Below are 18,546 nucleotides of genomic sequence, written 5' to 3' on the forward strand. Positions count from 1 at the left end.
TGGGTGTGGCTGGTGCTACCAGGCGTGACACGGCTCTGCCGGGCATGGTGTGACGGGGCGCTGCCGGGCGTGGTCTGGCCTGTTCCGTGTGAGCGGCAGTAACGTTGGAGGGTTCCCGGGGCACTGCCGAGGGGGCGACTAGCAGAAAACAGAGCTAGTGACAGCCCCAGCCCAGGGCTCCCCGCTGTACGGCACCGACCCCACCACAGACACCTCCTGCCGCTCTGCCAGCCAGACGTCAGTCGGGCGTTTCCCTCCCACACCCCAGCTCCCCTTGTGCCAGCCGGGCCGCTGCCCGCAGGCCAGAGGGGATGTCACCCAACCTCACCAAACCGCACAGGCTCTACCAGCCCCACAGGCCCAGCCCCGTGCCCAGGTCACTGTACACGTCTGATCTTCCCCCAGAGAGCAGGCGGGGCCGACCTGTTACCCTCTAAATGCAGCAGGGGTGTTAACGGCAGACGGGCCCAGAGGAAAACGGTCAAAGACGTGGCCGCGCTGACCCTTCTCGGCCGTGTCTGTGGGTTTCAGCTGAGCCACCGAGGAGCCAGGAGGGAGCCCGGCAGCTGGGCCCACGCTCGACACCTGGGTCTCCACCGAGGCGCTGGTGAGCACAGGGCTGACGGGCTGCACGTTTATTCTTGCAGACGTGCAAGGTAGGACGTAAGGCCCCGTTGGCAGCAGGTTTACACCCCTTGCAAGTGGCGTGTTGCCCCAGATGTACCGAGTGGGTGGGGACCTCGATAGCGGGTCCGGCAGGAAACAGAGATTTAACTCTCTCTGCAGCCCGGCCTTTCCAGCCCCATTGCCCTTTCTGAGCCTTCTCCAAGTCCAGCCAATCTTTTGTGAGCCGGGGCAACAATGCCGGCCCCATAGGTCGGGAGCCGCAGCCCCTAGCGCTGTACGGACGCCCTGGGAGATTTCCTTCCTCTCTGTCCCTTTCCTAATGGTGCCTGGTCCCTGCTCTCCCGCCACAGCATGCTGGGGGGTTGTTTCCAAGAACTAGCCCCAGTGACGCCAACATCTCTGTCTGGGGTGGTAATGTGGTGGCAGCTTCTGGGAAGCGGGGCAGAAAGGGACCGAGATTCCCACCAATGTTCTCCATGTGGTGCGGAATAACGTTGTTCTGTGCACAAGGCGTGCACGGACGTGCACCACCTGCAGAAGTGCATCACACAGCTGGCGGCTCTCTGCTGATCTCGGCTGGGCGGCCGCCCCTGCGCTCAGCTTACAGGGGATGCTGGCTGGGCGTCGGCTCAGCCCCGGGCACCCGTCCTTGTCTGTAGAGCTGGGTGGGCGTTTTCCAATGAGTGTTAGTGCCCGTGGTCAGCCTTGAAGGTCCCCGGCCGTGTTGCCATTGGGTGAGATCCCTCTGTGACCCTTTGCCCCCGGCTTTGGATGTCACGGGGCTGCCGGTCGGGAGTGAGGCGGGAAAGCTGGAACAGAGGGGCACAACAGGCGGGGCTGTGGGGACCTCTCCCCTCCCTCGGGCCCCCCTCTTGGGCCAGGGAGCTCGTCTCTCCCAGCTGCAGCAGGACGGGGCCAGAATCAGCCCCAGGGCCAGCAGGACTCCGGTGGCCAGGCCCAGGCGGAGGATGTTGCCCTGGGTGAAATCCAGGGGCTGGGCTGGGGCCGGGGTTGCTGAGAGAGAGAGAGAGAGGGGAAGGCGTCAGTCTGCAGCCGCTTCCCAGGGGTTCAGGTTCAGGGTGACAGTCGGCCAGGCCAGAGGTTGGGGGTGTTAAGATCAGGCCAGAGCCTTTTCCCAGTGCATCGGGGTGACTCTGGATCGTCCCCAGGGGCTGCGATCTGAACCCAGCCCTGGGACGCTGTTACCCGCATCACTGACCTGGCAGAGGGCTGCTGTGGTGCACCCGCAGGGCTGGGGAGGTGGGGCTGGAGTCTGGGCTGGCACCTGTATGAAGAGGTGGGTTTAGACACGACAGCATAAACCTCTCAGCCGGTCATCTCCCAGACCCACCAGGCCCCCTGCCATGCCCCAAACGCCCTCGAGGCTGCAGCGCAGCCATGCAGGCGCTCAGGGCACTCCAGGGAGAGGTGCCTCTGCTCCCAGTCCCAGGGCATCCTGCACCCCAAATCCTTCATCCCCAGCCCCGCCCCAGCACCTGCACCCCCAGCCCGAGCCCTCAGCTCCCCTCAGCCCACATCTGCTCAAGTGCAGCACACAGAACAAAACTCATTCCACACGTGTGGGACAGATCAGAGGGAACATGGGGCATGTCGCCCCCCCACACCCCCCCCGATGCGGGGTGGGAAACCTGGTGCCTTGGCCAAAGCCCAGCTGGGAACGGGGGGTGGATTCAGATCAGCCTGGCTAAATACTCCCTGCAGTTTCCACAGGGGCCTCTGTCACTTCCTGTCCCAAAGTTTTGGGGGGTTAGTTTGTGCTGTTTAACATGCAACAGTCACCAGGCTCCACCCCAGAGGGGCTGCATCTCTGTGCCAGGTGAGGGGTCCCTGTATAACAGCCCCTGTGCTCCACCCCAGAGGGGCTGCAACTCCGTGCTACATGACGGGTCCCTGAATCCCTAGACCCTGCCTCCCACCCCACGGATGCTGGCTCCCAGCTCCGGGCGAGGGGTCTCTGGATAGACACCCCCTGTGCCTCATGGCAGAAGGGCTGTGGCTCAGCTCTGGGCATTGGAGCCCCGTGTGACCCTCATGCAGTCAGGAGTGACCCTGGGGAGCTGAAACCCGCCCCCAGCCTGGGCCGCAGATCCCCACACCACTTACGTGGCAGAGGGCTGCGGCTGTGCTGCAGGAGGGCTGGTGCGGTGGGTCCACTTGGGGGGCCAGTGGGGCTGGAATCCAGGCTGGCGCCTGTATACAGAGGTGGGCAGAGGGGTTAAATACAGCGCCAGATGCCTCCCGCTGGGTTTGTGTAGTGCCGACCCCACCACCCTGCTGCTGTCTCAGGAGCCATGTCCCTGCCCTGCCAGCCCCCCTGGTGTTTCAGGGACCCCAGCGTCCTGGCCAAGCCCCGGCAAGGGTTGCGCCTGGTGGTTCCCCCCCCCAGTAATTCTGATTTGGCTTTTAGTACGCAGGGAGACAGGACAAGCCCACCCGACACACCAGGCTGAGGCCTCGTGGCGTCTGGGCCTCATGTGCCGGCCGGCCACAGGCAGTGCTGACAATTAACGCTCCCCGTCCTCCAGGGCACCCCAGGCCCCAGCTATCCGTGTCTCGTGTTGCACCAACCCAACTCTCTGCGGCCCCAAATACCAGCCCTGTGAGCTTCCCGCTGGTCACGCCCGTCCCAACTGCTTGGGCAGTTAAACAGCACCCGCGCCCCACCCCAGAGGTGGCTGCATCTCTGCTCCAGGTGAGGGATCACCATATAACCAGCCCCTGCGCTCCACCCCAGAGGCAGCTGCACCTTTGGGGACTCACCTCCCACGACCAGCCAGACGGGGTCGCTGTTCTCGGACCACCGGGGCTGCCCATGTCGGCTGAGGTACCTGCAGCGGTAGCTGCCGGCATGGGCTGGGCCGACGTGGGCGATGGGGAACTTGGCCGCCTGGCCCCGCGCCTCGGCGTGCTGCACCGGGATGGGGCTCGGGCCCCTGTAGAGGAAGAGCCGGGTGCAGGGCACCTGGCAGAGACAGTGCAGGGAAACCCGCCCCCCCAGCGGCACTGCAGCCCCCGCCGGGGTCACCTGGAGCCGGGCCTTGTCTGGGGTGACAGGGAGGGGAGCAGTGAGACGCAGAGCCCCCAGCGTCACCCCCGCCCATCCCGCACCCTAGGGGGCAGCGACCTCGCCACTCCCCCACCCCACCCCGCACCCCCTGGGGGGCAGAGACCTCGCCCATCCCCCACACCCACCCTGCACCCCAAGGGCAGAGACCTCGCCCCTCCCACACCCTACCCCCGGGGGGGCAGTGACCTCGCCCCTCCCCCAGCCCAACCCTGCACCCCAAGGGCAGAGGCCTTGCCCCTCCCCCACCCTAACCTGCACCCCCAGGGCAGACACCTCATCCCCCTCCCCCACAAGTGCTCCTTGGCCCAGCCCCTGCCCAGAGCGGGACGGCCTGGCTGGGACTCCCAGAGGGTTACATGTGGGGGTTCATCCTCCTCCAGCCCCGCCCCCGGGAAAAGCAGCAGGTTGTGGCAGCCTGACTCCCCCGCCACCCCACAGCCCGGTGGGTCCCACCCCCTGAGCCCAGGATCACTCACGCGCTGCAGCAGCTGGGGGGTGGTCACACCTCTGGGCAGCTGGAACAAGTCAGGGGGGGGTCAGTTTGGGGGGATGGCCCCGGGAGGAAAAGGGGGGCTGGTGGGGGCCAGGGCCCCCGGGGTTCCCAGCTCCCCAGCGCAGAGCCCAGAGATGGGCCAGGGCCACACCCATGGGCTGGCCGGAGACAGGCCCAGGGCAGGGGCAGTGCAGGGGCTGGGAAGGTGGGGGGGGCAGTGGGGAGCATCCGAGGGATGTAGGAGCCCCCGTGGAGCAGTGCAGGACCCTGAGCCTGGCCGGCCCAGCCTTGGAGTGGTGAGTGCGGCTGGGGGACACGCCGCCCGTGGGGTTGGGGCCATCATACTTCAGCCATGGGGTGGGGGGCGATGCTGTGGCCATGGGGGTCCGGGGAGGGTGAAGGTACTCACAGCTGAGGAGGAGGAGGAGGAGGACAAGCAGGTGGCCCATGGCGGCGGTGCCCACGGCAGTAGCTGGGCAGCGGCGCTGCAGCCAGCGCTGGGCAGGAAACGGGGCTAGAACAGGAAAACCAGAGACTCGCTCTGTGCAGGCGGCCGCCCCTTAGTGCCAAGCACTGCACGCCCACTGCCCGGCCCGACGGGGCCCCAGTCCCAGTGACCCTGCGTCTGGGCAGCGCCCGGTCCAACCAGCTCTCCTGACAGTGCCCTCAGCTTCAGCCCACAGCCCCTGCTCCTCCAGCCCAGCCCCAGCCTCACCTCCCAGCTCTGAAGTACAGCCCCATCTCTATGCGGTGTGGTCAGGCGTCTCCACCGGAACGGTGCTCGGCCGGCCCATCGGCTCCCTTTGACGTTAGTCACTGCGGCTGCGTGCGTGTGCGCTCTTTGCACAGCAGTGCAGACCCTGCAGCCAGCTGACGCTGTGGCCCTCGGACAGCCCCCTAGAACCACAACTCAAGCGAGGGCCGAAGGCGCTGGAGCCAGGGTTATCGTCGTCGACCCCTGGTCTCCAACACCCTCATGAGTCTCCAGGATGACTCAACAGTTTACAATGGTCCATGCACACGCCATGACAATGGACGCGACTCAGTTGATGGCAAGGGGGCTCCGTCATCCCCTGGGTCGCTCGGCACAGCCCCTGTTACACACACGTTTATACGCAGATATAAACTAGTTACAGGGCCAGGTATAACCCCCTGATTGTAATTCACTGGCACCCCTTCATGGAACCAGAGCTACCCATTAACTTGGGGATAGTGGTGGTACCATCAAAACAACACTCTCCATCCTGCTGGCCTTATGGGCTGCTCCTGAACTGGGGTGGGCAAGGACCTGGTGCTCAGCCGTTACCTATGGGGAGGGGATGGGGAGGGTGGTACCGAGCAGGATGTGTTGATGTGTATCACAGAGTACTTGGCCCTGGGTGTTTCTCACTGGTTTTATGTGCTTTTAGGCCTTGTGACTTGTCAGCTCTGTCTCGCTGCCTTCCTGGGGGCAGAACCGACCTAGCACAGGTTTTGCTTTCATCCACCGTGGTTCAGGCTGGAGGCCTTTAGCTTTGCTGTGTGTTAACAAAGCACTGACTGTTGTCCTTGGCCTTTAGCCTTACACCAAACCTCTCCTTACTACCTGGGGGAGCCGCTGACTGTTACGCTGGGCTGCAATCTGGCGGTGCTGGAGACTGCAGCTCCTGCAAGAACGAGAAGTCCCGTGGCCGCTTATAGACTAACGGCTGTGCTGGAGCACAAGCTTCCGTGGGCAAATACCCACTTCGTCAGCTGCACGAGGCTTGGGGAAGGAAAGGGGCTTTTCGGCTAGGCTGGCCGAAGAAGATGACGATCTCCTGTTGTTGGAGAGTTGAGGCTGATGGAACAGAGCACTTCAGGGCAAGGGTGACGTTTTCTGCCAGCCAGGAAGGGCTGTGGAGAGCCACGGCCTGCTGAGGAGAGACCCTGCCGGGAAGGAACTTGCTCTGCGTCTGTCAGAGTGCTGCAGAGGCCAGCTCCAGGGCAGAGGCTCCGCTTGTTGCTTTGCCGGGACTGACACACAGAACCGTCACCCAGCTGTCTGCGATCCAGCGAACAACAGCCGTGCGCCCGCGCAAGCCAGTAACCGGCACTTTGGCAACTGAAGAGCGCACACGCGGGTGGGAGACCGGCTGGCCATGCACCTGCTAGTTATTTTCATTCATTTCTGCGTCTGTTGTTCACTGATTTCATTCCTGGTTGGGCTGTAACCCTGTCTCCTTACGTGAAGATGTGTGTTGATTCTAATGTGGTCTCTTAGGGATACGCTATTGCTAATTGCTCTTTGGGAGTGAAACCGAGACTATAACGAATCAGGTCCCTGGTGTTTCCCTGGGCACACCGTTAAATGTGTGCAGGGGCCAGCCAGGTAGAGGCATTGCTTGTGATGGGGTTCAGGGGTCCGCAAGCTCTGCCCCCCGTCTGCAGGCAGGCGTGACTCTCACTCAGCAGGAGAACAGCGGGTTTATTAGCTGACAGGACACAGCGTTGTACAGAGGGGTCAGTGCAGTGCAGGGGCAGCCAGTCCAATCCATGTTTGGGAGAGGAGGCCCCAAGGGGCCCCCGGAGCTGGGGCTCTGCCCCCTCCTTGGTCTCTCTCTCTCTCTCTCTCCCAGCCCAGACTCACTGCTTCCCAACTCCCAGCTCCAATTCAAACCCCTCAGGCTCCACCTCCTCCTTTGTCTGCAGCCCAGAGGTGTCACCTGGTCCCCTCGTTTACCCTCCGCAGGAGCCCCCCACCCTCTGTGAGCCCCACACATACACACACGTATCCCCCACTCCATCACACTGCCCTTTTACAGAGCCTTAGAAATCAGGGCTGGAAAGGGGATTCCCACCTACCCAACATCACCGCTGGGACACTCAGATTCTCCTTTAATATTGAACCCATGGGGTGCACAGACACACACCGAGTGCTGCCTGCTCCTGCGTAACCCAGCGAGGAGAGAAAAGGGGCTGCCCAAGAGTTCTCAGTCCACGTCCCAGCCCCCAGCTGACCTAACCCTGGACCACTCTCACCTCCCTCAGCTTCACTGATGCTCCTCAGTCCCAGCCTGCTGCCCCTCCCACTGCCCTCCCCAGCCCAGGGTGGCGGAAAACTGCTGTGTGATGAGTTTGTTCATGGCCACGTTCCTCCTATGTGCCAGCTGCTGGCCGCGAGCCCCTCACGCTCTGGGACCTGCTGGGTGGAAAGTAAATATTCTCAGGAATTAGCTGGTGACTGTCACCTGGCCTTGTAAACTCTCCTGGGCCGTGTTCCTGATCTGCAGAATTGCCCTGTTTGCTGTGGAACGGTGCCAGGTGAAGGAGGGACCCGAGCTCTGGTGGGGAGCTGTCGAATGAGCTGTGATCCAGGAAGGACATCTCAGAGAGGAGCTGGGTTAAGTCTGGAACCATAAAAGCAACCAAGAGCCCTGGGGCACCGTGAAGGCTAACAGGTTTATTTGGGCATAAGTGGGTAAATCCCAGTCCGTCCGATGCAGGAAGGAGTTTCCCTTGTGGATAAACTGATTGCCAGAGATGCTGGAATCTTGAGGAGCTGCTTGTTCCAAGCAGGGGCACAAACGGCAGAGGGCATTCCCACCTCCGGGGCTGGACAGAGGAGAACGACCTACTACGGCTGCTAAAGTCGACATTGCTGCGGAAATCCAGCATTGTCTGCGCCGTGCCAGCGCCTCTTTCGCCCGCCTGAGAGAAAGGGTCATTGAGAACCAGAACATCCAGTCCGAGAAAAAGCCCCTTGCATACCGCGTAGTGGTTGGTCACAGAAAGTCAACACTTTGAAAATACACTGAGAATTCTTGGGGCATCTTAGAGACTAACAGATCTTTTGGAGCATAAGCTTTCACGGGCAAAGACCCGCTTCCTGAGATGCAGTCGGACGAAGCGGGTCTTTGCCCACAAAAGCCGATGCTCCAAAAAAATGTGTTAGTTCACCAGGTGCCACAGGACTTCTCGGTGTTTTTTGCAGATTCAGACGAGTGTGGTGACCCCTCTGATACATGCAACCTTGAAATTGTTTGTGCGCCAGAAATAAAAGCCAAACTCCATAGGAGTCACCGATTACAATAAGTTTGGATGGTTTTGTTTGTTTTGATGAATATTTTTTCTTTTCAACTGTTTCTTCCCTTTACAAATTAACTGACATTTCCATACAAAAAGCTGTCCCACCCCGGAACTCTTCTGCTTCCAAAATTGCCCAGCCCGGATAGTTGAGGCTATGCCTAAATTATGTAACACACTATCAGGCTGGACCTTTAATTTTGCCTGATTGTTTCTGTGTTGAGGGAGACTTAACAATTCCTTCAAACTATAACTGGCCAGAGGCAGGCTCAAACCTGGGACTTCTGGAGCTTAGTGCAGGTGCCTCTACCATTAAAGGCCAGGGGGTGCTCAGCTGAGGCTGTAGAGGACCCATTCTTTCTCTGTGGGGGGGTGTAGGTACCACTACATGGGACAGTGAACCACACATAGGTGTGTGGGTTGCAGCTGGAATTTCTGGACAGCCCCTTTCAACGCTGTCAGTTGTTCCTTTTTTCCAGCTAAGCAATGGGTCAAAAAACCACCTTTTCCTGTTTTGTTTGCACTGGGGGCTGCATTTCCAGTGCGAAATTCCTGGCAAAAATTCCCAGCCTCCTTCTCTGCGTCCACACAAATATTTAAGCAACTAATTTCTGTTGATTTCGGAGCCCTTTGTGAGGTCCCTGAGATTTGGGAGTGGCCTCCTGGGGGATAATGAGGCAGCCAAAGAGTCAAGGTTTCAGGAAGCAGAGGTTTCCTGGTATGCCCTGGGTGCGGCAGGTTGGTGAGGAGGTCAGACATCCGGGATGTGGCCAAAGGGAGGAACTCCCAAGGGAGGCATATATAAAGGGCTGGGGCTCTCGGCCTGGGGCAGTGGGGACGGGACAATGGCTTTGTCCACAGCTATGAGAGTTCTGGCCTGGGCCCTGGTGGTGCTCAGAGAGGGGACCCAGGGTACGAATGCAGCGGCTCTCTTGGGTGGGCGTGTGTTGGTGTGGAGCGTGCGGCGACGGCAGAGGGTGTTAGTAGATTGAATATTGTGGAGCGTTGTGTTGTCAAGTCCATATTGTGCAGCAGTGTGTTGTCATGTGGCGGAATGCCCGCAGAAGAGCAGAATTTGGGCTGTGGAGCCGGGCGGTGTCATGCAGCGCAGCAAAGTGAAGGTTGTGTTGTAGAGCAGCGCCAGAGGAGCGGGTTGGAGGGTGTAGCTGTGCGGTGGGAGGTGTGACGGCCTGTATTGTGGAGCAGCAGGTTGTGCGGTGGAGTCCTGGGGTGCTCCTTGGGGCGCTGTTGTGTTGATCCGCGTTGTGGAGCCGTGTTTGTGGGTGGTGTGTTTCGGGAAGCAACTGTGACAACCCAGCCTGGCGGGAGGTTGGAGATGCACAGCAGGAATTGCTCAGCTCTCCCTCTCTGAGCACTAAGCCCCACCCTCAGGTAGGGCTGCAACCCTGGAGTCCTGGCTCCCAGCCTCCTGCTTGGCGCGCGCTCCCCCTTGGATCCCAGAGCCGTGGCTAGAACCTAGGTGTCCAGCCCCACGGCCCTGGGCTTTCCCTGCTGGGCCTGGGGGGCCCCGGTGGCTTTGGCTGCCTTTCCTGAGCTCTGCCCCATGTTCCCGGCCAGGCTCAGACCCTGCCCGGTGCGTCTTCCCCTTCGTCTACAAGAACAAGGTCTACACAGCCTGCACGTCCGACGACAGCCAACAGCCCTGGTGCGCCACCACGGCCAGCTACGACCAGGATAAGGCCTACCGGTTCTGCTCCCAGGAGGGTGAGTGCCTGGTGGGGAGAGGGGCTAGAGGGGAGCCAGGGCGGGGAATGGGGAGGTGTCGGGGCAGCCCAGGAAGGGGCTGGGGCCAGCACTGGGCGGCTGGAGCAGCGCTGGGTTCCCTGCTGGTGATCCTCACCCGGCAAGCGCCTGAGCAACCGCTCCAGGGCCGAGCCACCTGGGCTGTTCTTCACCCGGGGTGGGCAAACATCTGGGCCCACATGGGGGTCCCGGGACGTACGGTGGGCGGGGTGGGGACGGCTGGAAAAGGTGGGGCCACCCCCAACAGGCGGGCCTGGCTGGACCCCCAGTCAACGCCCCCCGCCCCCCCAGTGTTCCCTCTCGTCGTTTGCGTCTGTGTGTGGCCCACACGCTGTGCTGGCGGAGGGGCACCGCCAGGCGGGGGACGGAGCAGCCGTGTCAGCTGGGCAGCGCGGGAATCTCTCCTGAGCGGCTGCCACCACCTGGCTCACAGGACGCTGCCCCTCCTCCGACCGCGCAGGGGAGGGGGGCACAGGCGGGGGGGAGCTCGGAGGCTGGGCACTCAGGGCCCACCGGCCTGACATGGAACATGGCCAGAGCGCCCCCCCACCCCACCTCTGGGCTAACATCACCCTCCATCTGTCTGTCCCCCTCATCACCCCCCCGTCCATCTGTCTGTCTACCCCCATACACCTCCCCATCCGTCCATCTTCATACACCCCTCCTCTGTCTGTCTGTCTACCCTCATCCCCGCCCCCCCGGTCTGTCTGTCTGTCAGTCTGCCCCCATACACCCCTCCTCTGTCTGTCTGGCCCAGGGAGAGGCCACCCCAAATCGTGGGTGGGCAGCATGGGTGTCCCTCCACCCCAGCAGAAAGCAGCAGCCAGTGGCCACAGAGGCTCCTCCGGTGGCCCCACAGTAACCCCGTGTCGCCTCTCCCCTGTGCGCCTCTCCCACCTCGGGGCACTGGAGCCCCACGCTTCCCCCCCCCCAGCTCTTTCAGGGCTGTGTTCGCCCGGCGGGTGCTCTGTCCCCACCCTGCCCTGCCCCGCCAGAGCTGGGGGGCCAGGGATCAGCTGTTCCCGGGGCGGGAGCCGGGGGCAGGGATGGAGCCCGTGGGCGATTTGCAGTGCTGGGCGGGAGGGGAGGTGTCGGATGTGTGGGGCTCCTGTGCCCAGGGCATGATAGGCGTGTCAGGGAGGTGGCAGCTGGGGGGTGGTTCATGGGCACAGGTGTAGCCTCAGTGGGCCACATACAGCCCGTGGGCCACAGCCTGCTCTCCACAGATCCAACCTCCCCCCACGCCCCGTCCGTCTGTCTGTCTATGGCATCTGGGTCCATGTCCCCGGGGGCGGGGCTTTCCCTTCCCCTGCTCCAGGCTCTGCCCGGGGTGGCGGAGGGGGTCTGTGCCCCCCTGCACTGCACTCAGGGCATCGACCCCCCCATGGTCCCTGTCTGTGCCCCTCCCAGCCTACGGCGGGAACACCAACGGCCAGCCCTGCTTCTTCCCCTTCGTGTACCGGGGCCGCGTCTTCCACACCTGCACCGCGGAACGGAGCCACAGCTCCCAGCCCTGGTGCGCCACCACGGCGAGCTACGACGAGGACCAGAGATGGAGCTACTGCCCTGACACAAGTACGGTGCCTCCAGGGACATGGGGACCGGGACACGGCCAGGCCCAGGGTCCCCCCAGACCCAGCTGTGCCGGTGCCCCTCACTCCCAACCTGCACCCCTGCCAGCCCAGCCCTGGGCTCCCCGTACATTTGCCAGGCAGCCGGATCTCAGCAGAAAGCCCAGGCTGAACGGGTCTGTGCCATTAAACCTCCAGTTAACGGCGCAGTGGGGCTTGGGCAGGCTCCCCCGAAAGCTCTTTGGCTGAGGGGCAGCCGGGGGCTCCACACCGTGCCCCTGCCTCAGGCGTGTCCCTGAGCACTGACTCTGCAGCTCCTATTGGCCAGGAACCGGCCAATGGGAGCTGGGGGCGGGAGCATACCAAGATGCCACGACTGCCCCCCTGCTAGGAGCCAGAGGGACATCGTCTCTTCCTGGGAGCTGCCCGACCTCAGTGACAGCCGGAGTCTGCACCCCGAGCTCATGCCCTGAGCTGCCTCCCACCTCTGACACCCCTTTCCCAGCCCCACGCCAGAGCCCTCACCCCCCAGACCCTAGTCCCGTGCTCCAGCTTGGAGACAATAAGCTCATGTGTGAGGCTGGTGAAGAGCCAGCAGGGGAGGGAGGGAGGAATGGAGTGAGCGGGAATGAGGTGGGAGGCCTCAGGAAAGGGCGTGGTCTCAGAAAGGGGCGTGGCCTTGGAAAGGGGTGGGGCCTGTGAATGGGCGGGGCCTCAGGAAGGGGGCGGGGATATTCCATTTTCTGCTGTTAGAAATGTGGCAACCTCAGCTCCCCACGGCGCTGTCAAACCCCATAATCCTGACCCCCTTTCCCTGCACTACCCCAGGGTGTTTGGGGCGAGCGGCCAGGCTTCTGGGGGATTCAGGCAGACGAAGGTTTTGTTAACCTGGAAACAGGTGCAACTCTGAGCCATGCTGGTTTGCACGTGAGCCGCGTTACCCAGAATGCTCTCTGTCTCCTGTCCCCTTCCCCCCATCCCTCCCAGTGCTTGGCGGGAACTCGGAAGGGCCCTGTACGTTCCCGTTCAGCTACAAGGGTCAGACCTACACGGCTTGCACCCTGGTTAATGAGGAGCGGCCCTGGTGTGCCACCACTCCCAACTACGAAGCAGACCGTAAATGGAGGTACTGCGGCACAGCAGGTATGTGGGGCTGAGTGACAAAAAGGGGGGAGACGTTGCAGGTGGCATATACAGTGCCCTGAAGGGCAAATCACTCTGTGTCTGGGCAGCACCCAGCCCGATGGGACCCCAATCTTGGTGACCCTAGTTAGCTGATTGAGACATTGGATCCAGGAGGAAGAATTTTTCCTACCCTAGCAATATTTTAACCCTTTCCTGCCTCGCCTCTTTCTCTGCCAGGGATCGGGGGCACTTCGGACAATTCCCCTTGTGTCTTCCCTTTCATCTATAAGAACCAGACCTACCACAGCTGCACGGCCGTAGCTGAGCCGTTGGGGAGACCCTGGTGTGCTACTACTGCCAACTACAACAAAGACCGTCTCTGGCGTTTCTGCATAAGCCAGGGTGAGTCCCAGCTGGGATCCCAGCCTCCATGTCAGCACCGCGCTAAAGAGGTTGTGGAGGAGGTGCTGATGTGTGGCGACGTCCCCTGGGCTGGAAAGCCAAATGGAGGTCACGGAGGTGGCTGCTTGTTACAAGTGGTTTCCTTCCCCTGTGTGGGGCCCGTTCCCTGGCACCTCCTTGTGATGCAGCCATCGGAGACGGGAGCCAGGTTAGATGTACCCTCAGGGCGCTCCTGTGCTCTTAGCACTACTCCGCTCACCTGCTGTTCACAATGCGCTTTGACTTGTGCTGCGGTAAGATGGGCGCCCATCAATGTTCCCTCTAATCTTTTCCATCCCTGTGCAGATTTTTTCCCAAACCATGTGCGGAATATTTTTTCTAGGTGCGCTGAGGCTGGTGCAGATGCGCACCACCGGTGGGAAAAAACCTTAGCTGTGGGCACTCTGCTAGTCAGCTGTGTGGCACTGGAATTGCTCCAGGGCTGTTATGCCAGGCCCCCACCCCAGCTTTTCTTTCTCAGTAAGGAAACTCTCCGGCTTCGCTGCTGTTCACTCGGCTTTCCCTGTTGCCTTTGCAGCCTATGGGGGGAGCTCCAATGGCCAAAGCTGCGTCTTTCCTTTTCGCTACAAAAATCAGCTGTGGTTCAGCTGCACCAAAGCGGGAGACAGGATGGGACGTTTCTCGTGTGCTACGACCCACTACTATGACCGGGATAAGTTATGGAGCTACTGCCCTGATACCAGTAAAGTATCCGGTCCGCGTTGTACTTCCTCTCAGCTGGCTCAGTCGCTGGCTTGTGCTTTGCCAACAGTTCTGAACAGTCAAAGGGAAAACACGTATATTTTTTAAATAGCGAATCAAAAAAACTGGGGGAAAAATCGTAGAAGTGGAAGGGCCCTCGAGAGGTCATTGAGTCCAGACCCCTGCCCTTATGGCGGGACCAAGCACCGTCTAGACCTGCAATGTCCGGTGCGTTTCCACTTGCCACACGTGGCAACCAGGACACTGCGATGTGGCAGATCCAGCTCCGGAGCCCCACGTGGCTCTGGGAGCCTTTAAATGTGGCTCCTCAGAGCCACACGTACGGAGGGCCCTGCACCTGCTCCGAGTACGCGGCCCCACCACTTGCTGGGACAAGTGCGTGGCAGCAGCGATGTTGGCCTCGGCCCCGGTGGGCTCACGTGGCTCTGGCGTGGCTTGGGTCATGCTCCAGCGGCAGGGGCGGCACCGGTGGGTCAGTGGCATTCAGTTTGCGCAGGGCAGGGGGTGCGCCTGGCTCTGGGGGAGGGGGAGGGCATTCACTTACAGTGGGGAGGGGCTGGGAGAGCCTGGCTCTGGGGGAGGGCTTTCAGTTAGAGTGCCGGGGGCTGTGGCGAACAGGGAAGAAAGAAAACCACCAGAGTGGCGATCCTCGAATGTCTATTGGACCCCACCACTGAGCTAGACCATCCCTGTTAGATATTTATCCAACCTGCGCTTAAATATCTCCAGTGATGGAGCCTCCACAACCTCCCTGGGCAATTTATTCCAGCGTTTGACCACCCTGACAGTTAGGAGGTTTTTTCTCAATGTCCAACCTAAACCTCCCTTGCTGCAGTTTAAGCCTATTGCTCCTTGTTCTATCCTCAGAGGCCAAGGAAAACAATTTTTCTCCCTCAACCTTCTAACACCCTTTTAGGTACCTGAAAATTGCTATTGTCCCCTCTCAGCTTTCTCTTTTCGAAACAAAACAAGCCCAGTTCTTTCAGTGTCCCTCACAACTCATGTGCTCTCGATCTTTCATCACTCTTGTTGCTCTTCTCCCAGGGGTCCGGAGCCCTACCCTGCTTTAGGCGGCTTCCTGCTGTGTGCCTGAGGGTCCCACTGAGGCGGGCTGCTGTGTGGCTTCATGGGCCGGATCTTGGCCACCCCTACTACAGTAGCAGCCGTAGAATCAGCCCTAGAACTGACAGAGGGTCTGACCTCCATGGGATTTGGAAACCCGAGTTATTGGGTTCAACTCGGAGAGAATCTGGGGAAGTTCCCCACCTCCCCGTCTAGGCAGGGGACATACGAATCCATGAAACCCTCCCTGAGCTTTCCTGGCTGTTTGTGACGGGCAGCTGGGTCGCACTGGGAGGTGGGAGCCGCTCATCTGCAGGCAGGTGGCTGCCTTGGCGGAGTCTAGACCCACCTCCCTTTGCCTTCCCAGTCCTGGGGGGGAACTCAGCAGGAGAAGGCTGCGTATTCCCCTTCCTCTACAAGAAGCAGTTGTACCATTCCTGCACCAGCCACGGCGAGAGCTCGGGAAAGTTGTGGTGCAGCACCACCGAGAACTACGACGTGGACAAGAAGTGGACGTACTGCCCCACACCAGGTAGGGCAGGGGAGGGAGGGCACTAAGCCTTGTGGTTACGGGGACAGCTTCTGTTCCTGGCTTTGAGGCAGATTCCTGGGGGGAGCCACTTAAGGGCAGGATGGTGGTTTTTGTGGTTTCCAGCTCTCCACCCCCTAGGAAATGCTGAACAAGCTGAAGGTCATCGGTTTCGTAGGGTTTAAAACCACACCCCAAGTTGCCTTAGAGCCAGGGTCTCCCTCCTTCTCCTGGCAGTTCAGAGCAGCAGAGTTCTGAGACAGGGACTGTTGATCTTTTTCGAGGTGGGTAGCAGCTGGCCTGAACGGATGCCGACGCTGGTGACTCTGTCTAGCCAGCACCCAGCCTGACAGGGCCTTGGTCTCGGTGATCATAGAAAATAAGTTTTAAATAAATTGCACAGTGACAATCAATTGTTATTTTTAAATTAAATATCTTCCAAGGGCGGTATTAATGGCTGTGTGAACATCTGGGCTGTGGTTTCCTTTTTCCTCGAGTGACGTGTCCATAGCAGCTAGAACTGGCTTTGATGGGGGTCCATGAAGGGTTCGGTGGGTTATTGCGAGTGCACACTCATGAAAAGGGAACCACCGGCACAGAGACAACATAAGCATTTAGACAGTGAGTTTTACTAGACACTCATCACACCCTTTTACAATATTTAGCCCAAGTCTGAGTGTGGCCTGAGAGCCAGGTGAACAGTTATGCCCTTGTCCTAAATTACAAAATTGTCCTAAATTAGAGCGAACTGCAACAGACTGTGCTACCACAACCTAGCTCACCAAGGGTTTGCGGGGGCTCTGATGTTTGCTGCGCTGGCTTGGTGCTGCCCACGATTCTGGCTATCAATGGGGCTGGGTTAACTCCTCTGGGGGCCTCCTAAGCTCCTTGGAGGGGTTCAGCATGTAGGAAGGGTCTGCGGGTAGAGGCAGGTAGGCAGGTGTGGGAGGTGTTGAGGGCTCCGATGCAGGGTGCAGGCTTTGGGGTGGGGTTGGAATGAGGCATTTGGGGTGCAGGAGGGGGCTCCAGGCTTTAGTGGCTGCAGCCAAAGCTCCAGGGTAAGGGAGGTATCTTACATAAAGATCTGCCCCTTCTGGCAGCCTGGAGATATTTGAAGGGTCCCCTCAGCCCAGGGCCCTGTCCTGCAGCCCCTAAAGCCCCTTTCCTAACCCAACCCTGACGGTCAGTGGGTTTGGTCTGCAGCCAGTGACCGCAGCAAGCCCTGTGTCTTCCCCTTCATCTACAAGAAATTAAAATTCTACACCTGCACCAACCTGGAGGAGCGTGGAGGGAAGTTCTGGTGTTCCACCACAGCCAACTATGACTTGGATAAACAGTGGAGCTTCTGCCCTGCCTGACAAAGGTAGGAGCCGGGCCATGGGATTGCCTCTGTTCAGAGCATCCTCCTCTGGAGCAAGGGGTGACTCTCCTTTTGTCTGTTGATCTTGGGAACTCTTCTGAGCAGGGATGCAGCACCCAGCAAAAGGGGGACCTGAACTGGGTGATTCTCTCTGGACTGTGCCTGATGGGGTGAGGCGTCCGGGTCCCTCCTTCCATCACCACATCCATCCACCCGTCAGCAAGCTCCCACGTCCATACGTTCCTTTACCCATCCACACACGCGTCCTTATGCACAGACATCCATCCGCCTGCGTGTACAACCACCCACCCCACTATGGAATCATAGAGAGAAAGGCCTGGAAGGAACCTCAAGAAGTCACCTGGCCCAGCACCCTGCCCTCCCAACACCCACTCAGCCACATCCCAACATAGCTAGACCACCCCTGACATGTCTTTGTCCCACTTATTCCTAAAATCTCCCTAGCTGCAAACTCAGCCAACTCCTCCTTGTCTGTCCCTCAGTGACCTGGAGAAGAACTGTTCTTCATCCTCTGGCTGGCAACCTTTTGCAGCCTCTTATCACGTTCGCCATCACTTGTCTCGTTTCGACACCTGCTCCATAGCCTCAACCTCCCCGCCTCGGTCGGGTTATCTAAACTCTCTATCTATACTCTCTCCAATTTGCCCAACTCATTCTTCAAGTGCAGGACTCAGAACCGGGCCCGGTCCTCCAGCGGATCCCTGACCCTGGACAATGGCCTCTCATGCCTGGCACTCGACACTCCTGTTAGTACCACCCTGAATGATGGTTGCTGTTTGATAACCTTGCCACACTCTCAATTCATACTCAGCTTGAGCTCGAACCTCCAGACTCTGTCCTGCCTTCCTGCTGCCCCGTCTGGGAAATGGCACTGATGGTCCGTCTGTCTGTTCTTTCAGGTGACAACCTTTTCAAAATGAAATAAAAGGAGTGAGCCCCGCTCTGGACACCTCCGCTCGGCCCAAACGATTGCTTCTGATCAGCAGATGCTGGTGACATAATCAGCTTTGAATCTAAACCCAAATGTGCTCATTCCTCTGCTTGGTTTTAGTATAGTCCAATAAAGCAGCTCTTGAAATGAGAAGTTTGCAAGTCCTGTGTCTGGGCAGGGGGCAGTAAATGACCCACCTGTTTCCCTGGGTGAGGATGACCTTGTGTTGGATTTTGCTTCCGATGCACATTAGGCTTTTCCCACTGAACATGGCTTAGTGGAAAAGGAGGTGCAGCTTCACCCAACACACTGCCAGTCAATGAAACCCTCTCCCAGAAGAGCATGTGAAGACCAGAAATACAACTGGGATCTACAAAGAGCGAGAGAAGGTCTTGGCGGACATGTCCACCAATGGTCAGGGACAAAACCCTGGGCTCTGGGCAACCCTGTGCTTCTGACTGGCAGATGCTGGGAGTGGATAATGGTGGGACTGATCGCTCATTAATTGCTCTGTTTTGTTTAATTTCTCCGGGGCACCCTGCACTGGCCCCGTGGGATGACAGTGAATTGGGTTAGACAGACCTTTGGTCTGACCCAGCACAGTTGTTCTTCTGTTATGTTTTTGTCACAGTTTGGTGTTTGCATTTCCGTTTGTGGTAGTGCACATTCGAACACCTTCCAGGCGTTGTCTGAGCCTGGCTCAGCGCATCCCATCATCCATGGGGAAGGGGGAATCCTGGCTCATTGGATCTGACTCTCGGGACAAA

General features: G+C 59.7%; 2 protein-coding genes across 2 annotated transcripts; one reads left to right on the forward strand and one right to left on the reverse strand.

Annotated features, from left to right (window-relative positions):
• Window positions 1-367: 367 nt before the first annotated feature.
• Window positions 368-4,657, reverse strand: LOC142025279 (platelet glycoprotein VI-like). The gene is made up of 5 exons (XM_075017905.1): window positions 4,618-4,657; window positions 3,409-3,690; window positions 2,752-2,838; window positions 1,847-1,912; window positions 368-1,641 (listed from the first exon to the last, which is right to left on the reverse strand). The coding sequence occupies exons 1-5, from the start codon at window positions 4,655-4,657 to the stop codon at window positions 1,229-1,231; spliced, it is 888 nt and encodes a 295-aa protein (XP_074874006.1). The 3' UTR covers window positions 368-1,228.
• Window positions 4,658-9,097: 4,440 nt separating this feature from the next.
• LOC142025216 (epididymal sperm-binding protein 1-like) lies at window positions 9,098-17,942 on the forward strand. Its single transcript, XM_075017808.1, has 9 exons — window positions 9,098-9,164; window positions 9,831-9,977; window positions 11,427-11,591; window positions 12,575-12,730; window positions 12,950-13,114; window positions 13,692-13,856; window positions 15,306-15,470; window positions 16,671-16,830; window positions 17,748-17,942. Exons 1-8 carry the CDS (start codon window positions 9,098-9,100, stop codon window positions 16,823-16,825), a joined length of 1,185 nt encoding a protein of 394 aa, XP_074873909.1. The 3' UTR covers window positions 16,826-16,830; window positions 17,748-17,942.
• Window positions 17,943-18,546: the final 604 nt, after the last annotated feature.

The sequence above is a fragment of the Carettochelys insculpta genome, chromosome 22 (assembly GCF_033958435.1).
Source record: "Carettochelys insculpta isolate YL-2023 chromosome 22, ASM3395843v1, whole genome shotgun sequence".
NCBI classification, from domain to species: Eukaryota; Metazoa; Chordata; order Testudines; family Carettochelyidae; genus Carettochelys; species Carettochelys insculpta.